Here is an 18,292-nt window from a genome sequence, read left to right on the forward strand (position 1 = left end):
GACTATCTAATACCTCGTCCTTTGCTTCATCAGAGAGAGGCCAAAGGATTACTCTACATGATCATTGGGACAGAGCGGGATGGATCACGGGATAGTCAGGAAGGGATGCAAGGCAAGCCAGCACACCCCTATAAGATACAATTTTAGACATGAAGGAAACGAGAAGGGAGGGGGGAAGAACAAGAGAGAGAGAGGGAGAGAGAGAGGGAGAGAGAGAGGGAGAGAGAGAGGGAGAGAGAGAGGGAGAGAGAGAGGGAGAGAGAGAGGGAGAGAGAGAGAGAGATAAGGATAGATAGCATTGATATTCATTCATCAATGACAAAGTTAAACAAGCAACATTGCAAATAAATAAAAAGGACCCCTAGATATCACGTCACGATGGGCTTCCAACTCCCGCAGAAACACCATCTATGGTTAAAAGTTAAAATAGAAAAACACAGAAGATAACTCATGGGGTATATTTTGAAACAGAAATATGTGAGAGAAGAAAAAGCTCAGGCCTCATGATGAGAAAAGAAATGATCCCGATAAAAAAAAACAAAGGAAGAAAATGCCACCAACAAAATCAGATCCCATATCGTATACAAGGGTTCGTTAGATTCGACGCCAAAAACAATAGAAAAAAGTGGAAAGATGCTTTTATCACGTCGCTCAGAACGTGACATAACTTCATGTCGTTTGTCGTTTCGTGAACCAGCCGCCGTTTTCCCAGTAGCCGGGTTGGTAAGTGGCACTGTTTCGGGCGTCGTCAAAGTGAAGGCCGTCAAAAAGGAAGTTGAGTCGTGTGAAATTGATTGGTTTCATGATCCAGCCGTCAAAGCCGGTGTCGGTGTAGGATTGAGAATCTTTCTCCAAGAGAGAAGCTGAAACGGCGAAGATGGGGATGCGGCCGTTTCGCTGGGAGATTTGAGAGAGGTCGTTTGCTGAAGACTCGTTTTCGAACTCGCGAATCATTTGTGTCGATTTCATGCCGTCGACGATGGGCATCTTTGTATCATATTAGTATAGGGTTTCAAGAATCAGGGTCAAGTGGGTGATACACGTACCTGAATGTCCATCAAGATGACATCATATGCTGCAGGATCTGCACGATACGCAGCAGCACATTCCTCGCCATTGAGGGTCAGTTGCATGGAGTGGCCAGTTTTCGTGAGACGCTTTTGTAGGATCTTGCCGTTGATAGGATCGTCTTCCGCGATTAGTACACGGAGGGTTTGGGTGGTAGTCGGGGAAGTTGGCGTGGGAGGCTTGACAGGTTTCTCGCTGGTTTGAGTTTCAGGAGCTTGTTCAACCTGGGGATTCTCTGGTTCCGCAGGAGCAGATTCTGAGGTCTCCTGTGGCACACCCGATTCCTCAACACTGGGCGGTGGGTCCAGAGTAGCTAGATCTTGGGCGATTGGCATTTCATCAGTGGGCGGGATGTCGACATGTTCTTCTTGCGGGACGTCAGGCTCTGCTTGTGTCTCGGGGTCTTTGCTTGGTGTTTCCTCGGTTGTCACTGGGTCTTCTGGCATCTTGGTAACCGATTCAGAGTCGCTCTTTGAGTCCCTCGCACTTTCTCCGCTGCGCTGACTGGCGCCACTACGCCTTTTTTCACTGGGAGGAGATCGGCCGTCCACAAGAATGAACTCCTCTTTCGACTGAAGCGGCGTCTTCGGCTCGATAGTGCAGATGGGGATGTGTGATTCGCGTCGACTGGACGGAGTTTGACCTTCTGGAACTGTGAACTGGAGCGAAATCTGGAAACGGCTGCCTCTGCCCTCTTCTGATCGAACGCTGAGTTGGCCGTGCATGTTACGGACAATTCGAGACACCAGCGCAAGTCCCAATCCCAAGACCCGCTTTTCCTGCTCTTCCATAACTGCATCGAGTGACTTTTCTTCTTGATCAAGAATATCATTGTCGTTTACTTCAGAAATTTGCTCCAATTCCTGGAAAAGAGTCTCAAGTGTATCATGAGACATCCCAGAACCTGTGTCATGGACCACTACCTGTACCACAGCAGTGCCTGGGTCGGCGTTGGCGGGAGAACGAGATATTTCCACAGTGACACCCCCTGCAGACGTATGCTGAACGGCATTAGAGATCAGATTCGTGATGGCCTGTCTGACACGCCTCTGATCCCCAAGTACAACCTTAGGAAGCCCGGGGTGCTGCAGAACGGTGAAGTTGATGTCTTTTCGCCTAGTTTCCGACTGGAACATGTCTGTTGCCTCTCTGAAAGTCAATGGCAGATCGAACGATTCGTCCTTGATTAGATTCTGGCCCTTTTCGGCATTGGTGAGGTCAAGGAGATCATTGATAACATAGATGAGGGATTTAGAAGCCGAGTAAGACTTGGTGAGATTGTCACGAGTCTCATTGTCAAGTGTACCCTCTAAGGCGATTTCCAGGTAATTGATCACGGCATTCAATGGGGTTCGGACTTCGTGAGCGGAGTTGGCCAAAAGAAGCTTCGTCAACTGCGAGTCTTGTAGAGCGGCCTCGTTCTGTCGCCACACTTTAATGAACTTGCCGTACACTAGACACATGATGGCTGCTGTCTCCACCTCCGACTCGGTCCATTCACGAGACTGATCCAAAACCGTTTCTTTCCAAACCTGAAAACTGCCGCGTGGCTCCAAATGGTTCCCGACGAACTTCTTCGCGTACGGATTCCCACCCCATTTGATTTCGGTTAGCTGTCCTCGGCGGAAGAAGACAATGAAGTCCATACCATCAGCTGATAATGGCACATACAGCATACCGGAAATCGTTTTAAAACCGGGTTGGAAGTGCAGATCGGGAAAATCCCTTTTCACGTTGTGAGAAGCAAGAACGGAATTGAATTTGCGGACTTTGAGGTATTCCAGCAATGCCAAAACTTCTTGCGAGCGCGTTGATCCTCCTAAAGTTTTGATCTCTTCTCGGATAGACAATGCGGCATAGTCTGCATTGAACAATTTCAACAAATCATCTGACGATGCGATTATATACCCTGAAGGATTTGCGTCTGCAGGAACGGTGTTGATGAGTTTGCGCGCCTGCAAGCGAGAGGCATATGAAAGACGCTCGATGTTTCGCGATAGAGTGTCTCCAATCAAACGACACATTTTTCTGAGCGGGAAGGAGACTCTCATGCCGTGTTCACCATGAGTATGCAATGAGATCAGACCCCATAGTGCGTGCGGTCCATCAATGCTGATAGACATAGAAGCGCGAACCCCCATGTTGGCGAGGTACTTAACGTGAATAGGCGACATGGCACGTAGATAGGAGTGTGTCAAATCCAACGGATGTTCCAGGTCTTCCTTGGCCCGGCAGACCAACCGAGAAGTGACCTGATGACGGTCGTAAAGTATACGGACTTTGTTTATCCGATAGAGATCACGAGCCTGTTTAGGAATGTCCGTGGCTGGAAAATGAAGCCCTTTGTATAGATCCTTGCTGGTACTAGGGTCTACCAATTCGGCTACCACTATACCGTTCCAGTCGATGTCAAACTGATAGATCATGACACGGTGAAAGCCCGTCAGTTCTTTGGCGATTCCAACTGTCGTATTGAGTAATGCATCCAGAGTTTCGGTACGACCAAGCTGGTCCTGAATCTGGCTTATAATACCAAAGACTTCCATGGCAGCCGCTTCACCGCGTCTTCCGCGCGCTTTTCGAAGCACCCGCAAAGGCTGGCTGACAGTCAATGTGCTAGCAGCCAGTTGCTCCGGTGTGAAGTCGACCCCCAGAGTATCCGTTGGCGTCGTATTTACCGACTGATCTGAAGGGTGCGGTGGGTTATTCCTGTCATCCTCCAACTCGAACTCGCAGATAATTAGATCTTTATTGGCGGGATTGATATGAACGGCGCACCACAGCCGGATCGGTCGGCCAACGGGTCCAAAAAGAGATAACACAAACACCTCCGGGCCGTCTGCGCAGGGGTCGTACGTGTCCTCCCGGATGAAGTCAATGTGGTCCTGCAAGATGTCGGCCTGGTCTTCAAGCATGATATCGGTGAAACTTTCGAGTCCGAAGAGCTTCCGTGGTGAGTACCCGAGTATAAGCTTGGTGTTTTCACTGGCGAGGCGAACCGCGAGAATACCCTCGGATTCCTCGCGCAGCGCAACCAACGCACCGAAGCTTTGTATTGCACCTGGAGTATGGATGGGTTCATCTTCGCAGGCCATGAAGCCATCACTGGATCGCCCTGTTATGATCGCATGGCCTTGTTCGGTGATAACATGTTCAAATCGCTGGGTAATCAAGGGCCGATTTTCATTTCTTCCCAACCGGATCTCATCGGAAGACGTCCTATTTGAATCATCGATCCTCGGCCTCTCCGACGGTTGTTCTGTATTTTCCGAGGACGAAACAGGGATTCCTGGAGCTCCTTGGGAGGCTACTGGAGTCTCGTTGCCGGTAGGAGGGTTCCCAATTGTCGAATTCCGCTGTGCTTGCAACTGGTCCCAGGTTTGAGAATCAATGATAGAAAGCTGTCTGGCTCCTGTCCCAATTCCCCTTGTGGGAGAAGTCACGTCTCGCGAAGATTGTCTGTTCGACGAGGTATCGACAGAAATAATCGATCGGATTGGATATACTCTCTCGGCAGCGCCAGCGGCAGACTCTTCTGGCGGTCCGGGGGATGTGGTCGGCGGGGGAGAGGTTGCCGTATTGGAGTTGGATGGCTGCGAGTGCTCATCTATGCTTTGCCTCGAGGAGGCCTCGTCGTGGTTCGAAGCCATCCCAAGCCTCCAGTGACGGTATCAAGTGGCGGGTTTGCCCAGGCCCGAGTCAGGAAAAATGCGAGCGATTATTATTGGGGCATCGGATTCTTTGCGTCGAGCGGGGAGGGAGGCGATCGATTCGGGGTGGATATTGCGGGATACGGGAGCACGAGGGTCGCTCGAGAGGAGTTGGCGTTGTTGGCGGGCACAATAGGCTTTTCAGAGATATATGAAGTCGTAGGAGGACATGCGAATCAGATAGCTGACTGTCATCGCAAGAGGAATTTTGTCCAGGAATGAAAACGGAATAAAAGAGGGGAGGAGCACGGGGAAGCAGGCCAACTTCAAGTTGACGGCTTGTTATGTAATAACGCGATGATGGTATGCGCAAATGCAGGGACTTGTTACTACCAGGTGGACGGCAACCCTGGTAGGCTTCGATCGTAGAACGGAATCCCTGCGAAAAGCAGCCGAGGCGGGGATTGTCGAAACAGTACTGCCTGTTAAAAAAATCAAACAATAGAAAAGGTCAAGCCCTAAAGCACAGGTACAAGCCATCCACCAGAGCTGGGCTTGCCATACATCCGGATACACCGATCTTTACCGGGGAGAAATCGACCTTCAGGGTGCTGATTTTGCGGGAGGCGCAGAGCCTGCACCACATTGGCCGCCACCGGTAGCGGCTCCCGCCAATTGCAGCAAAATTAAGGCCGGCCAGCGTCGAGCCAACTAAGGAACCGAAGGGAGTCCGCGACGCAATAATGACTTTCGGGATGCGAAAAAAGGTTACGGTGTCTGGCTGGAACATGGTTGGTCGCTGGCCGGTAGTCCGTTGGCTGCCATGCATTTGCGCCTTGATTGGAAACCCAGAAGTTGGCGGTGCCCAATCAACGCCTGCACCACCTGGCCCACTTACCCTCATCGTGGAGGACTCGACTCCACAAGTCGTTTTTCCCTTGTGGATGTTTCCTTATCCATCGCCATCAATCGATCAAGCGCGGGATGGTGGCTGCTCTCATCATCATCAGCACCTCCACGCGGTGCTGAAACCAGCATGTGATGGTCAGCTAAACAATCCTCTTCGGAGCATATCTTAGAATCAGTACGTAGGAGCTAGTCTTTTCGCTAGTAAATAACATATGATCCAATCATGCATATGGCCGATCACCGCATTGACCTTGATATCATAACGCCTCATCTTCATCAAACCTGGTCATATTGTCATCCCATGATTCTACCTACTTCCACCCCTTCTACGAAGTACTACTGAGAGGGGTTATTGCGATGGTCGGAAGGTTCACCAGAGTACATGAAACCGTCGCACAGGAAAAGCGCCCGTTCCACAAATATAGTGACTGGGTATAGTCCAGACTGGTTCTAAACGGACCTCGTATCGTGCTCGCGCAGTCGAATCAGGAGGCGGTCTGATAATGATGAAGGACCCATGTACCTAAGAAACTCTCCTCATACCCCGATTTAGAAAGATTGATGAAGAACGCATTATATTCACATCACGAGACTTCGCATGGCCGTAACCCTTCGCCCAAGGTGCGACCAGAATACCTCGAGCGCCACAGTCCTGGGACTCCTGGGAGGACAACGTCCCTAAATTAAGATCGTAACAAGCGACATTATGGGTCCCACCCGGTACTCAGTGCTACGTAACCACTAGTGCTTTCTACCCGCCCTGGCCCTGATCTCGATATTAATATTAGTATTCGGAATCGGACTTCTCCATTCGAGTCTGACTTGAAATGGTCCTTGCGATGACCCACAAAAGCCCGAGTACGAGTAATTACCGTTTAGTAATAGTTACGCTTCTTCCCTAAAGACGGTAAGTATCGGATATCGGATATCAACGAACGGTTTGACGTGTACTCCGTAGAAGAGTCTAGAATATTATTTCCAGGGGGAAACAAAAACAAAAATAAAAGGAAGAGGAAATAAGGGAAAGAAAGCTGTCACTTACCTGGACCGCCAAGGTCCGGCCTTGGAAGAGGCCTTAAATCTAGCCTAACGACTATCGACCCGGATATCGATTCCACTGTGCTCGACCAGGCTATTCACACTGCTTTTGGACTCTTCTTCTAATAAAAAAAAAAAAAAAAAAAAAAAAAAAAAAAAAAAAAAAAAAAAAAAAAAAAAAAACGAGAAAGCAAAACAATAGTAGGGCTCTCTCCCAGACTAAGTTCGGCAATTTTGTACTCGGATCTTAGCATGGCTTTGGCAAATTGGCTAGATTTGATTTAGAAGGTTTTTATTGGTATTGACATCAACGCTATGATACAAAACAAAATCTAATATGTAACATCAATGATATGTATAAGTTTATTTCATGTGCATTTCGTGGTAGAACCGGTATTGGAGCAGACTCAATATCAGGAGTATAGTCGAATCCCAATGTGGTATACACAGTCGCACAATCACGTCTCCAGGATTGTGCAATTTGGAAGCGGGAGACGATCTGTCGCATGATATGCGGACCATGGCAAAGTTTGAAGGTCAGCCGCCCGACGGGCATTTCGAGGGTTGTGGCTTTCTGCGGTCAGCCTAGTCTTTTCGAACATCCGGCGCCGGGTGAGGTCATTTTCAAGCCTTTTGGCTCGACAACTGTGCGTGACCTGGTCTGGGGTGTTTGAATCCATGGCTCGCCGATGTCCCTCAGGAAATCACGAAGTGGAATGAATCTCAAAAGTATAGCGTTTCCTGCTTAGCATCACAGACAACGATTCGAGAATTAGGGGGGTCGAGTTTCCTGAGACTGGCGCAACCTTCGGTCGGATGAAGCAAGGCTGTCCATCGAAATCGCAGCCCATGGGTAGACAGGGCGATTTCTTTCGGTAACCGGAGTGGCATGGGTGATGTCCCCTGTAATTTGCTCCGGATCCACGAAATTAGGAAATTCCTCATGCTCTGTAGAGCTGGATTCTGTGGGGTGGGTGTGAACAAGTGAAACAAGCTTCCTAAGGACACCGAATTCCAGCTTCAACTTGATGCTGTAAACCGCAGCCTTAAGCGTCGTCTGCAGAGTGTAGAAGCCACTATATTCTAGAGACAAGAGAGCCACATCCAAGAGTATGATGATTATATTGATGGTAATCAACTCGTACATGGTTTTGTGGCGTTGGGGGTCTTTTTCTGGTCTGAGACGTAGGAGTTTCACGGTCTCACAAATATAGATTCCGGATATCAAAATCTCCTGCGCACAAAACCAGGCCAGCTGCATGCGCTCCATGACATTGTATCCTCGGATAATTGGGTCTGTGCCCACATAGACGGTAGAGTATGTGAGGACAGTGGTGGGAATAAGCAAAATGACGGCGTCGACGATGATGAGGTACAGGATGCGGCGTAAGAGCTTTTGGTTTTGGACTACCAGATGAAGTCGCGAGTAGAGAACGACCGACTGACCAGGAACCATTGCGTAGAAACCAATTGTGGAAAGGGTGACTGCTAACCATATTGGCCCTATGGCGAAAAATTCGAGCAGATAGCCAATAGCGTGCGGGATAACTCCAAGTACATCAGAGATGAGCATGGTCCAAAAATAGAGACCACTATAGCGGTTAAAAGTGAGAAAAATAAGAATCACCAGCTCGATGGCATTGTACAAGGCGATGGAGCTGAAGACAACGATCAAAATCTTGACAACGGAGCTACCGCCTTGGTAGCCTCCGATGAGACCCTCCGGAGGGGTCGAAAGAGCATCTGTCATGACCAAACAATGTACTAGCCCCACCCCAGATTGTTTTCAGGTTCAATGTAGTGTGATGAGGTAAATTTGGCGTTTGGTTGATATAGACACCACGATGAAGGTGGACTGACGATTCCTCGAACAAGAATTGAGAGATCAGCGAACGCCATGGTCATTCAAACTCGGAAGCTGCGGAAGCCAGCCATATAATAGAACATGATTCTGTCGAACGAATAGTATTAGATTTAAAGCGTATCGACTCGACTGTCACTTGGTTTCAACAATGCGACAGCTTGCCCTCTTGATTTCAGGGCACCTCGGTTCGTCTTGTAGATGTTCGCAGGGAACAACAAGGGCGTGGTATGGCAATGTAACAGGGATTATCGAAATCTGAGTATCTTCGTATGGAAAGTCACACCATACTCTCGTTTCGTGGAAGTACTAGGCGGGGTTGCGATGGAAGGCTTTTTTTGGCAGGGATCCCTTGAGGGTAGAATTTTAAATGAGAGGAGGGGGCAGTTAGTCGAGGTGGGATAAGATATATAGGTAGAGATATGAGAGGCTATGAGAAGCATTGAAGCCTTCGACGCATTGTTCGTGAGACCATTCGTCACTGGGATTGCGAGAGACGAGGGAAAGCCGCGACGGACCGAAGCATAAGAACACTCACGATCGGACAAGGAACGAAGGGAAAGGATTAAGAAGAAGTCCGGGGGGCAATTCTGGGGTCGAGGCACTAAGCCTATTCAGGCACTAGCTTGGCAAAAACTGCTGCCAAGGCCTCTCTCACATGACCGCCCTCCTCTCGTCCGAAACGAACGGAATCGAGGATTTACTCCTACTCCTGCCTCCTCGGAGCCGATGTTGAGCCGGTTCATAGCATGAAGATGGGAAGTTTCACGATGTTACAGATGGGTTTGAGCATCTCACACAGGGCCGAAGCATTGAGCGTCAAGACATAATCATCCACTAGCTTCTCCAGACGATTAGCAGAATGCGCGTCCTCTCGTCTCCACTAAGGACAATCGTGCTGTGTACGGAGTAGTGCTACTAAATCTGCCGAATCAATGATCTCCTCTAATTGATATTTTGCGATACAAGAATGGCAAAGTATCCCTCGGTAACGCAGATTTCCACTACCCTACTTTTTCTTAATTTTCCCCAAAATGAACCTTCGTTGAGAGTTCGTGGCCCCTAGGTTCTGCCCAGACCACAACCCGATGTTCTTCCCCTCTTAACTTGACTTAAAAATTAGAAACCAGTTATCGACCAGATCCTTGAGAAAGCCTTTTCCAAGACTCCCTGGTTGGACGACGATATCTTGTCTGGTTGACTCTCGGCTTTTGGTCAACCAGCAAATGGCCAAACAACGCAGGCAAAATATATTTTTTTTACCTTGACCAGGCCCACATTCATCATGCCATGCAGGGGTCCAGACCCCGGACCCTAAGACTCTCCCAAGGACCTCCAACGTACCTGGATGAAAGTATAGAATGCCTAAGTTAATTGGAGTCGAAACCAACAGAAAACAGATGAATCCAAAAAGTCAAAAGAGTGCTGACGAAGACCTCAGAAACCTTCCTCTCGTCCTCCACCGCGCCATGGAGTCTAGCTTTGCTCCACATTCCTTTCTGAGCGAACTTTCTTCTGCCCGCTCTAGGGGAGCTTTAGGCGGTGAATCTTCCCCTGGTTTGAGTGCCTAAGGAACAGTTTGGCACCATATGCTCTGAGTTACTAATCTAAGGGAGAGCATTGTGCATGATTGTTTGAACCCTGCAATACGGTCAGTGAGCATTGAACACTGAACGGAGCGAGATTTGGAGACTCGAGGGGCCTTTTCTCTCTCCTTTTTGTGGGGCAAACAGTCTAGTCTCTTCCTGGACTCCGAGACGAGAAAGGATGTGCCGAACTTGTGGGTCCGACGCTGCGTGGTGCATGGTCCGGACTACTACTGCGTACGTCTACGCAAACATGAGAGGATGGCCAAATTCGATTTGCCCTCTTGCGATCATGCAATGCTGGCTCGCGGGGTTCGGCTAATTTTAGAGAACTGTCATCTGTCGCCTGAAAATCTTCGTGGACTGTTCTTTGGTCCCGTTGCAGGGCCGAGTCTTATCCGGAGTCCAGCCGAGGATTTGGAGCGACTCCGTGGTACGCTGCCTCTCCCAGACCAGTGGTCCTAGCAGGGCCAAAGCCATGTCTGATTCGAGAAGTGGCCAAGAACCATTTCACCATTCGCTCCGCAGGGATTGCTGAACGCTGAGCACTGAGCACTCTAGCAATGCAAAAATGGACATTATTGGATGCTACGGAGTACGTGGTGGATCGGCGAATTATGTCTCAGATCCTCGACCCAGTGGGTGGTTCAGATGGGCTGTTTCATACTGCCCGGGTTTTCATGCGCCATTTTGGAGGCTCAAAAACAGCTGCATGGCTCGTGGCATCGCTTTTATCTCCAAGGCTCAACAATGTACTTCGTATGCATTCTGGATGTTTCCCCCTCGTCAACCGTGTGAAGTCCAGCATCTGGACTATGGAGATTCAGGCAGCTCATCGGGCCCACTGAGTATACTCCTAGAACAGGCCCGCAAAGCGAGGATACTTGTTGGCCTAGAGGCACAAGGTGAAAGAATGACTGCTATATGAGAGAGTTTGTGTATGCGTAGTTTCAAACACTGAACCAACTTGAACAGATGCAAGAGATGATTGCCAATAATAGATCAATTGGTACGGAGAGCAAAAGCGATGCTTTGGGGTAAGCCGGAGTGGAGCCGCTAACTAATTGACGGAAAACCTCCATGCCTCGGGGGTGCAAAATGCAGCCGGACAGATAAGGTTTGCTTTACTGCCGGTCCCTCTTGGCTGTACTCCGTAAACAACAAGCACTTCAGATTTCTGCGGATGCGACTGCTAATATCATTGCAGTGAGTAGGATATGTCAAGGGTTACCTAGTTAAATAGTGATACATCCAAACCACAGGTCATAAAAACCCCATGGACCTTATCACTGCTCACCGACTCTCGGCTCACCGAGGGCGGCTCCTTAGTACATCCCATGGGCCATTAGTACCATAGTAGTTCAAGTATAGGTGGAATCACCGCCGATCAGACAGTAGCAGAACCCCACTAATGTGAGCCGCGCTTTGGTTTTCGATTTCTCCGTGTTCCACCACTCATCCCCTACCTGCGTTGTTGTCGAGTTTTTCAACTTATCACCATCCTTGCTGCAAATCCAACAGGTGTGTTTCTCCGATATCGTTGGGTATAACTATCATATAAAATATTCACACCAGGACGCACATCATGGGCTCGGCTAGCCAGTCTTGGGACTTTGTTGTTGTTGGTGGTCAGTAAACTCGTACTTTTCATGAATCCTCATCTTAAGTCATTGTTTTCAAAACCATCCATTAACATAAATGCAGGTGGTCCGGCGGGATGTGCTCTTGCTGCAAGGCTTGCTCGGTCGTCTATGCGACCAAAGGTGCTCCTTTTGGAGGCTGGAAAACGCAACGATGACAAAGACCTGAAGGTCGATGGTCAAAGATGGAACACATTTATGAATGGTGACCTGAACTGGGGGTACAAAACGACCCCTCAAGAGCAATGCTATGGACGCCAGATTGACTACTCGCGCGGAAAAGTGCTGGGTGGCAGCAGTGCCATCAACTTCGGTGTGTATACCGTAGGTGCCCGGGATGACTATAACCAATGGGCATCTGCGGTCGGGGACGATTTCTTCAAATGGGAGCGCATGCAGCCGCGATTCAAGAGCTTGGAATCATTCAGCGGTGCTATCGCTGAGACAAAGAATGCTAAATATGCCGCTCCCAACACTTTTGACCATGGATCCCGCGGTGGTCTTAAAGTTGGCTACGCTGCTGAATGGGAACAAGACTTGCCTCTTGTGATGGATGCTTTCGAGCAGGCGGGACTTCCTCGAAACCCGGATCAGAACTCTGGGAACCCTCTTGGAATGGCCCTTGTTATCAACTCTTCTCATCAGGGCCAGAGAGTCACTGCCAGTGACCTTTTGCTTGGCGCTCCTGATAATTTGACGGTCATGACTGAGGCGCCAATTCAGCGAGTTATTCTCGATGGCAAAAAGGCCGTCGGTGTGGAGTCCAGGGGCAAGAAGTGTAAGCCATGTTTCCTGCAGGTCAGACAGTAATCAAGGCTGACTGATATTTCTAGTTTTCGCATCCAAGGAGGTTGTCTTGACTACAGGCTCCCTTGATACCCCCAAGATCTTGATGCATTCGGGTATTGGACCTGCGCAGGAGCTTCAACAGTTCCAGATTCCGGTGGTCCTTGACGTGCCTGCTCTCGGTAAAGGTCTCCGTGATCATTTCTTTGCCCCGTTGTGCTTCCAGCGCAAACCGGAGACAAATGACCGCAATGCCTTCTTCGGCAACCCAGCCGCTATGGATGCCGCCATGGAACAGTGGAGAAAAGACGGCACCGGACCCTGGGCAAAGCATTCGTGCCAGATCGCAGGTGGGTGGTTCAAGTCGGACCGCGTCACATCTTCGGCGGAGTTCAAGGCCCTTCCCCCAGCAGTCCAGGACTTCATGAAGCGTGAAACCGTGCCTCAGTATGAATTCTTGTCGCATTTCCCCCTTCACCTCCTCGACCCCAACTTCACGAAAGACTACAGCTACGTCTGCTTGCTCGTGTTCTTGATGAACGAGCAATCCAGCGGTGAAGTTCGACTGCAGTCCTCGAACCCAGACGAGCCTCTTCTCTTCGACCCGAAGGTTCTTTCCCACCCATTTGATCGACGCGCATGCATCGAAATCTACCGACAGGCGATGGAGGTGTGCAACCACGAGTCGTTCAAGAAGGACAATGTTTCCACGATGATTGCGCCCGCTTCGGATTCCGACGAGGACATTTTGGAGCATTGGAGGAACACCATCGGCTCTAGCTGGCACATGACCGGTACAGCGAAGATGGGCAAGTCTGGCGACGCTGACGCGGTGGTGGACACCAAGTTCCGAGTCTTGGGCATTGAGAACCTGCGCATCGGTGACATGAGTGTCGTACCTGTCTTAACAAACAACCACACCCAAGCAACCGCTTACGTGACTGGTGTGACTTGTGCGGATGCTTTGATTGCGGATTATGACCTCGATATCCAGGCCCGGCTGTGAGCAATCTTTTGGATATTTGAGCTGGTTTTTCGCATGGTAACCATTAACTTTGTCAATATCATAATATTTAAATATATCTTAGGAATACAATACCCATATATTTTCAGGTTGGACTACTTTATGCGAAGGAAAACAAAACAAAAAGCACATGCTAGCTGTTGGCTTAAAGAAGACATGTTTATGCCTTGAGATCCAGGCAGCAAATCCCTGACTAAGCGAACACGAGAAAACGAACACGACGCGAGTCGCCACTTCTGCCTCAATCTTCAACGACCTGTAAAGGCCACAATGTTCGCAGGAAATTCTGCCCCGAATTCTCGCACAACTAGTATTCGCGTGCGACCAAAGCAAAGAGCCAGTCATACCAAGTCCCGAAATGGCTGCTATACGTGTAAGCAGCGTCGAGTCAAGGTGAGACATTCAAATATCCTGGCTTCTGATACGTATACGACGATGATACGCAATTCACGCTCTGAAGAACATCCATCTATCGTTATAAAGATACTGACTACCTATGATTTAGTGTGACGAAAACAGACCGGTTTGTGGCGCCTGCTCGCTGAGGAGCAGTCATTGTTCCTATCCCAGCCGACCGCGGAACTCTCCCAATAGACAAATTGGAACGCAATCAGAACCCCGATCGGAAGGTCCATCTGAGCCAGCTACAGTTTCTGGTCTTGATAGTACATGGCCACGAGCATTTAGATGCTCAATATCTGGCCCGCCGCGACCGGTGGAGCCCAAGGATGCCCCTACAACGCTCGGTACAGGAGCCAGCCATGACAGCGGTGCTATTAACATGACCGATCTGAAACTCTTGCAGCATTTCATGTCAAATATCTCAGAGCAGTTATCTTTCAGCCCTGGCAAGACGCGTGCTTGGAAGACAATCATTCCGGAGATCGCGGCGGAGAATGAGTATATCATGCACCTTATTTTGGCATTGACAGGCCTCGATATGCTTTGTGAAGACAGCCCGAAGTTCCAGCCCGATTCAAATTTATTAGAGTCTCATGGCTCTCCGGGTACTCAGCAAAATGCGGACAATAGTTCCGGAAGCAATGATCGCTACTTACACACTGTGATCGAGCATCATCAAAAGGGTATCCAAGGGTTCATGGGGGATTTGGAAAACTTGTCTGAATCAAACGCAGAGACTGTTTTTGCTGGGTCTTTGCTTCTGGTGGCCTTCGCATTTGCGTCTCTTCGCGTGAAAAATTTGGACCTCACAGTCAATGAGCCAGAATCCGATACGGGAGTCACAAACCATGAGACTCCCTCTTCTGACTCCACGATGACATTGAATAAACCTCGCCTTGACTGGCTATACCTTGTCCGGGGGCTGACCTCTGTTGTTGAGCAACAGTGGACTAAGCTTCGAACCGGTCCACTAAGGCAGATGCTGATATTTAGCAATGCCAAAGATGGAGAAGTCTTGGGCAATATCGTGGAAATTGTCCCAGAAAATCTACCCAACCGAATGGCTTGTTTCGCTAAAGAAGCCCATCAATCGGTCACCAGACTGAAAGCATTTTCCAGAACGTTGAAGTCGATGGTACCCCCAGCTGAGAATGACTCGGATACCCAGTCAGAAGAACTTCGAGAACAGACTGCAATGCCACTCAACGAACCCGAATTCATAGAGGAACAAGAGTCCACCATCGGCTTACTTGATTCAATGTATAGTCGAATCAAAGCCGTGCTTGTCTTCTCAGATGGCGGTACTAATGGCTCTGCACATGCAGGTTTGCAAAGGGAGCTTGAGGACGCCGCAATCATGGGATGGCCACACATGTTCTCACCAGGGTTCATTAGCTCGTTAGAATCAAGGGAAGGGGCCGAAATTCTTCGATGCCATTCTTTTGTTATTCTGGCTCACTTCTATATTATTGGGACCTTGTTTGAAACGTTATGGTATGCTACAGGCAGCTTTGAACGCGAGATTATGAAGATTCATGATCTAGCTCAAAGTACCGGAGACAGTCGATTGGTATCTTTGATGCATATGCCCATGGAAGTTATCGCTGCTCGGAGCGGAGATAAATTCTTGAGAAGGGGATGATTGTCCCTGGGCTTGGGATTATGAAACAGCCCCGGTTCGGTGTTTTTTAAAGCAGATCGCAAGGCACATGGGGCCTGATATTTGCACTCTAAGAAACGCTTCAAGGCTTCTTTCACAGGATAATCGCCTAAATCTATCGCAAGTCCGAGACCTGTCTATCGAATACGTCACTTGCCACGCCTACTTAGGTTTCTCAAATTTTCTCGCGGCACACCTAGGCCTCTTAGATCGGGGCCCAGGTTTCATTATTTCTTTATGCATAACATTGGATATCTCATGACAAAAAACAAACGGAAAATGACACCAGATACGACTCATTCATCGTCATTGTCGTCATATTATTGTTCCTAATAGATGTAGCGGAAGTGGAGGTTCTCCTGGTCCGTTCGGTCCTCAAATGCGCGCGAGAGGTTATCGTCGTTGGGGTCCAGACCGGCCTCCTGCAACAAGCGCTCCTTCTTCTTGTTCTGGAACTTCAAATAGAAGCGCAGGAAGATAACAGCCAAAGTCATCGCCGAGTAACAACCAAGATGGACACCGAAGGCGATGAAATAGCGTGGAGCATCGCGTTCGAGGAACACTTGGGGGCCTGAATTCATTAGATTCCGTCAATTATTCTCATGGACTGAGACACTCGACTTACCGATAGCATTACCCACGGCCCAGGAGACAAAAGTCGCGGCAACAACCACAGACTTCTTGGTGGCGCCAGCAATGTTACGAGAGACCATGGACAGACACAGATTCTGAGCCGACCAGAAAGAAAGCGTGATGTAGTAGCTGATGAGCAGACCGACCTTGGTGCCCATGTTGTGATTCTCCACAGTCATCAGGACGATTGTTCCGACGAAAGACCTACAGACAAATTGTCAGCCTAAATGGGCCCAAGCATTCAAGATAACAAGGGGGTTATGGGAACTTACGGGATGATAAAGCCCAGCATGACGACCAAGTTCTGCGAGGTCTTCTTGACCAACCAGGCCGAAGTCAAAAGCACAATGATGATATAGAAACCCAACACCATAGCCAGCAGTTGGGTCTGGAGGGTGGTGAAGTCAAACCCGGTAATGATGATGTTCGCAAATGCTCCGAGACCGCTAGTGGGCAGCGTTGTGAACACCTGGATGGCACAGTAACAGTACATTTGAGGGTCACGGAATGCCTCCCACATCTGGTAGGAGCGGAATTCCTTGTTCTGAAGACCGGTCTGGTTGCCACGGACACGCTCAACCATCAAATGCTTGTCTTCCTCGGAGAAGCATTTAGCTCGCATGGGCGAGTCGGGCATCCAGAAGATGACGAACGCTCCCCAGAACACGGAAATGATTCCGTAAGTCATGAAAAGGGCTTGCCACGACTGGACAGACTTCTCGTTTCCGATCAGACTGAAGCAGTATGCTAAGAGACCTCCGACAATCTGCTGGCCTCCGTTCATCATGTACCTGCGTGATGTTATATTCAGATCATGCCATGTCCCTGGATCAGGTAGGGGGAGCCGCCTACCAGTATGTGACCGTGCTGGCCTGTTCCTCTCGCTTATACCACATACTGGAAAGAAGCACGAATGATGGCTGGCAAACGGCTTCGAAGATACCGAGCAAGGTACGGACCGTGACCAAGCCTGCGAAGTTATGGCAGGCGGCGTGCAAGGCCAAGCAAGCACCCCAGAGGATGATGTTAATGCCCAGGTATTTGGCAATGGGGACTCGTTGGATAATCCAGTTGGTCGGGTATTCGACTATCAAGACGGCGATGTAAATACAGGTGGTTAACCAAGAATACTGGATGACAGCGTTCAGTCAGCATCGATGCCTTTCATATTTTGGGCTCAAACGGTTGAAATACCTGCTGTCCTTCCAGACCCGTCTGCTCTCGGATTCCCATGATGGAAGCAAACGACATAGTTCCCTTATCAAGGGCTTGGAGGAAATAAGTCAAGATCATGATCACCAGCACACGCCGGTCGATCATCCGCCGCAGTCGTTTACTGGTGGCATCGTCGACTTCCACTTGACCACGAGTGGCATATTCCTGGACTTCCCTGTCGACCCTTGAGTAGTCCATGTCGTCTTTCTTGGGGTTGTCACTGGGAGAGAGCACTCGCTCGACATGCGAGATGTCCTTCTTATCCTTGAAGTCACCCATTTCGGTCGTCGGCGCAGCCACGGAGTCAATGTTGGCCTCGCTGGACACCGAGGGGGGCTTATCTTGAGCCATGACGGAAAAAAGATCTGAAAAAGAGGACGGGCAACAAAAGTGGCCGCTAGAGATCCTCTGTGGTACGTGCCAGCGGCAGGAAAATACTGAGACGAGTCAGACGGTCCTCCCAGGGGGCAGACGCAGGTTTTTAATATCGGTCAACAGGAAAGAAATCTACGCTTTCCCTAGCAGGGAACATCAAGCACGGTCCCGGTGTGGCTTACTACTACTTTCGACTATCCCCGGACAGCATTCCCCAGTTTTCTGCCCTCTTCACTGGTCCATCCCGGAGCAGACCCTGTCTGGGGACAAAAGCGCGGGGATGATGGGCCGAAAAGTCGGGGGACGCCAAGGGCCTATTGGACAGGATGGAGCTACTCCTTGCACTCGCTAAGGAAACGACCAATGGCGCCATATTGCCTCCATTTTGGCAGCTACTTGGCGCATGAAACTCGGGCGATGATAGCCCGAGCCACCGGATCCCGCG

General features: G+C 49.5%; 5 protein-coding genes across 5 annotated transcripts; 2 read left to right on the plus strand and 3 right to left on the minus strand.

Annotated features, from left to right (window-relative positions):
* Positions 1–361: 361 nt before the first annotated feature.
* On the minus strand, positions 362–4,985 carry fphA (putative sensor histidine kinase/response regulator). Its single transcript, XM_024855053.1, has 2 exons — positions 1,047–4,985; positions 362–987 (listed from the first exon to the last, which is right to left on the minus strand). The coding sequence occupies exons 1-2, from the start codon at positions 4,716–4,718 to the stop codon at positions 670–672; spliced, it is 3,990 nt and encodes a 1,329-aa protein (XP_024700217.1). The 5' UTR covers positions 4,719–4,985; the 3' UTR covers positions 362–669.
* Positions 4,986–7,437: 2,452 nt separating this feature from the next.
* On the minus strand, positions 7,438–8,415 carry P170DRAFT_479456 (uncharacterized protein; the record flags this gene model as incomplete). Its single annotated transcript, XM_024853678.1, has 1 exon — positions 7,438–8,415. The coding sequence occupies one exon, from the start codon at positions 8,413–8,415 to the stop codon at positions 7,438–7,440; it is 978 nt and encodes a 325-aa protein (XP_024700218.1).
* A 3,282-nt stretch (positions 8,416–11,697) lies between these two features.
* On the plus strand, positions 11,698–13,544 carry P170DRAFT_415778 (GMC family oxidoreductase; the record flags this gene model as incomplete). The annotated part of the gene is made up of 3 exons (XM_024847081.1): positions 11,698–11,740; positions 11,817–12,530; positions 12,586–13,544. The coding sequence occupies 3 exons, from the start codon at positions 11,698–11,700 to the stop codon at positions 13,542–13,544; spliced, it is 1,716 nt and encodes a 571-aa protein (XP_024700219.1).
* A 288-nt stretch (positions 13,545–13,832) lies between these two features.
* Positions 13,833–15,606, plus strand: P170DRAFT_367275 (Zn(II)2Cys6 transcription factor; the record flags this gene model as incomplete). Its single annotated transcript, XM_024844801.1, has 2 exons — positions 13,833–13,955; positions 14,068–15,606. The coding sequence occupies 2 exons, from the start codon at positions 13,833–13,835 to the stop codon at positions 15,604–15,606; spliced, it is 1,662 nt and encodes a 553-aa protein (XP_024700220.1).
* A 347-nt stretch (positions 15,607–15,953) lies between these two features.
* P170DRAFT_479459 (putative 2-ketogluconate transporter) lies at positions 15,954–17,823 on the minus strand (the record flags this gene model as incomplete). The annotated part of the gene is made up of 5 exons (XM_024853679.1): positions 15,954–16,195; positions 16,250–16,461; positions 16,530–17,048; positions 17,110–17,387; positions 17,452–17,823. The coding sequence occupies 5 exons, from the start codon at positions 17,821–17,823 to the stop codon at positions 15,954–15,956; spliced, it is 1,623 nt and encodes a 540-aa protein (XP_024700221.1).
* Between the last annotated feature and the right edge of the window lie 469 nt (positions 17,824–18,292).

The sequence above is a fragment of the Aspergillus steynii genome, assembly GCF_002849105.1.
Source record: "Aspergillus steynii IBT 23096 chromosome Unknown P170scaffold_8, whole genome shotgun sequence".
NCBI classification, from domain to species: domain Eukaryota; kingdom Fungi; phylum Ascomycota; class Eurotiomycetes; order Eurotiales; family Aspergillaceae; genus Aspergillus; species Aspergillus steynii.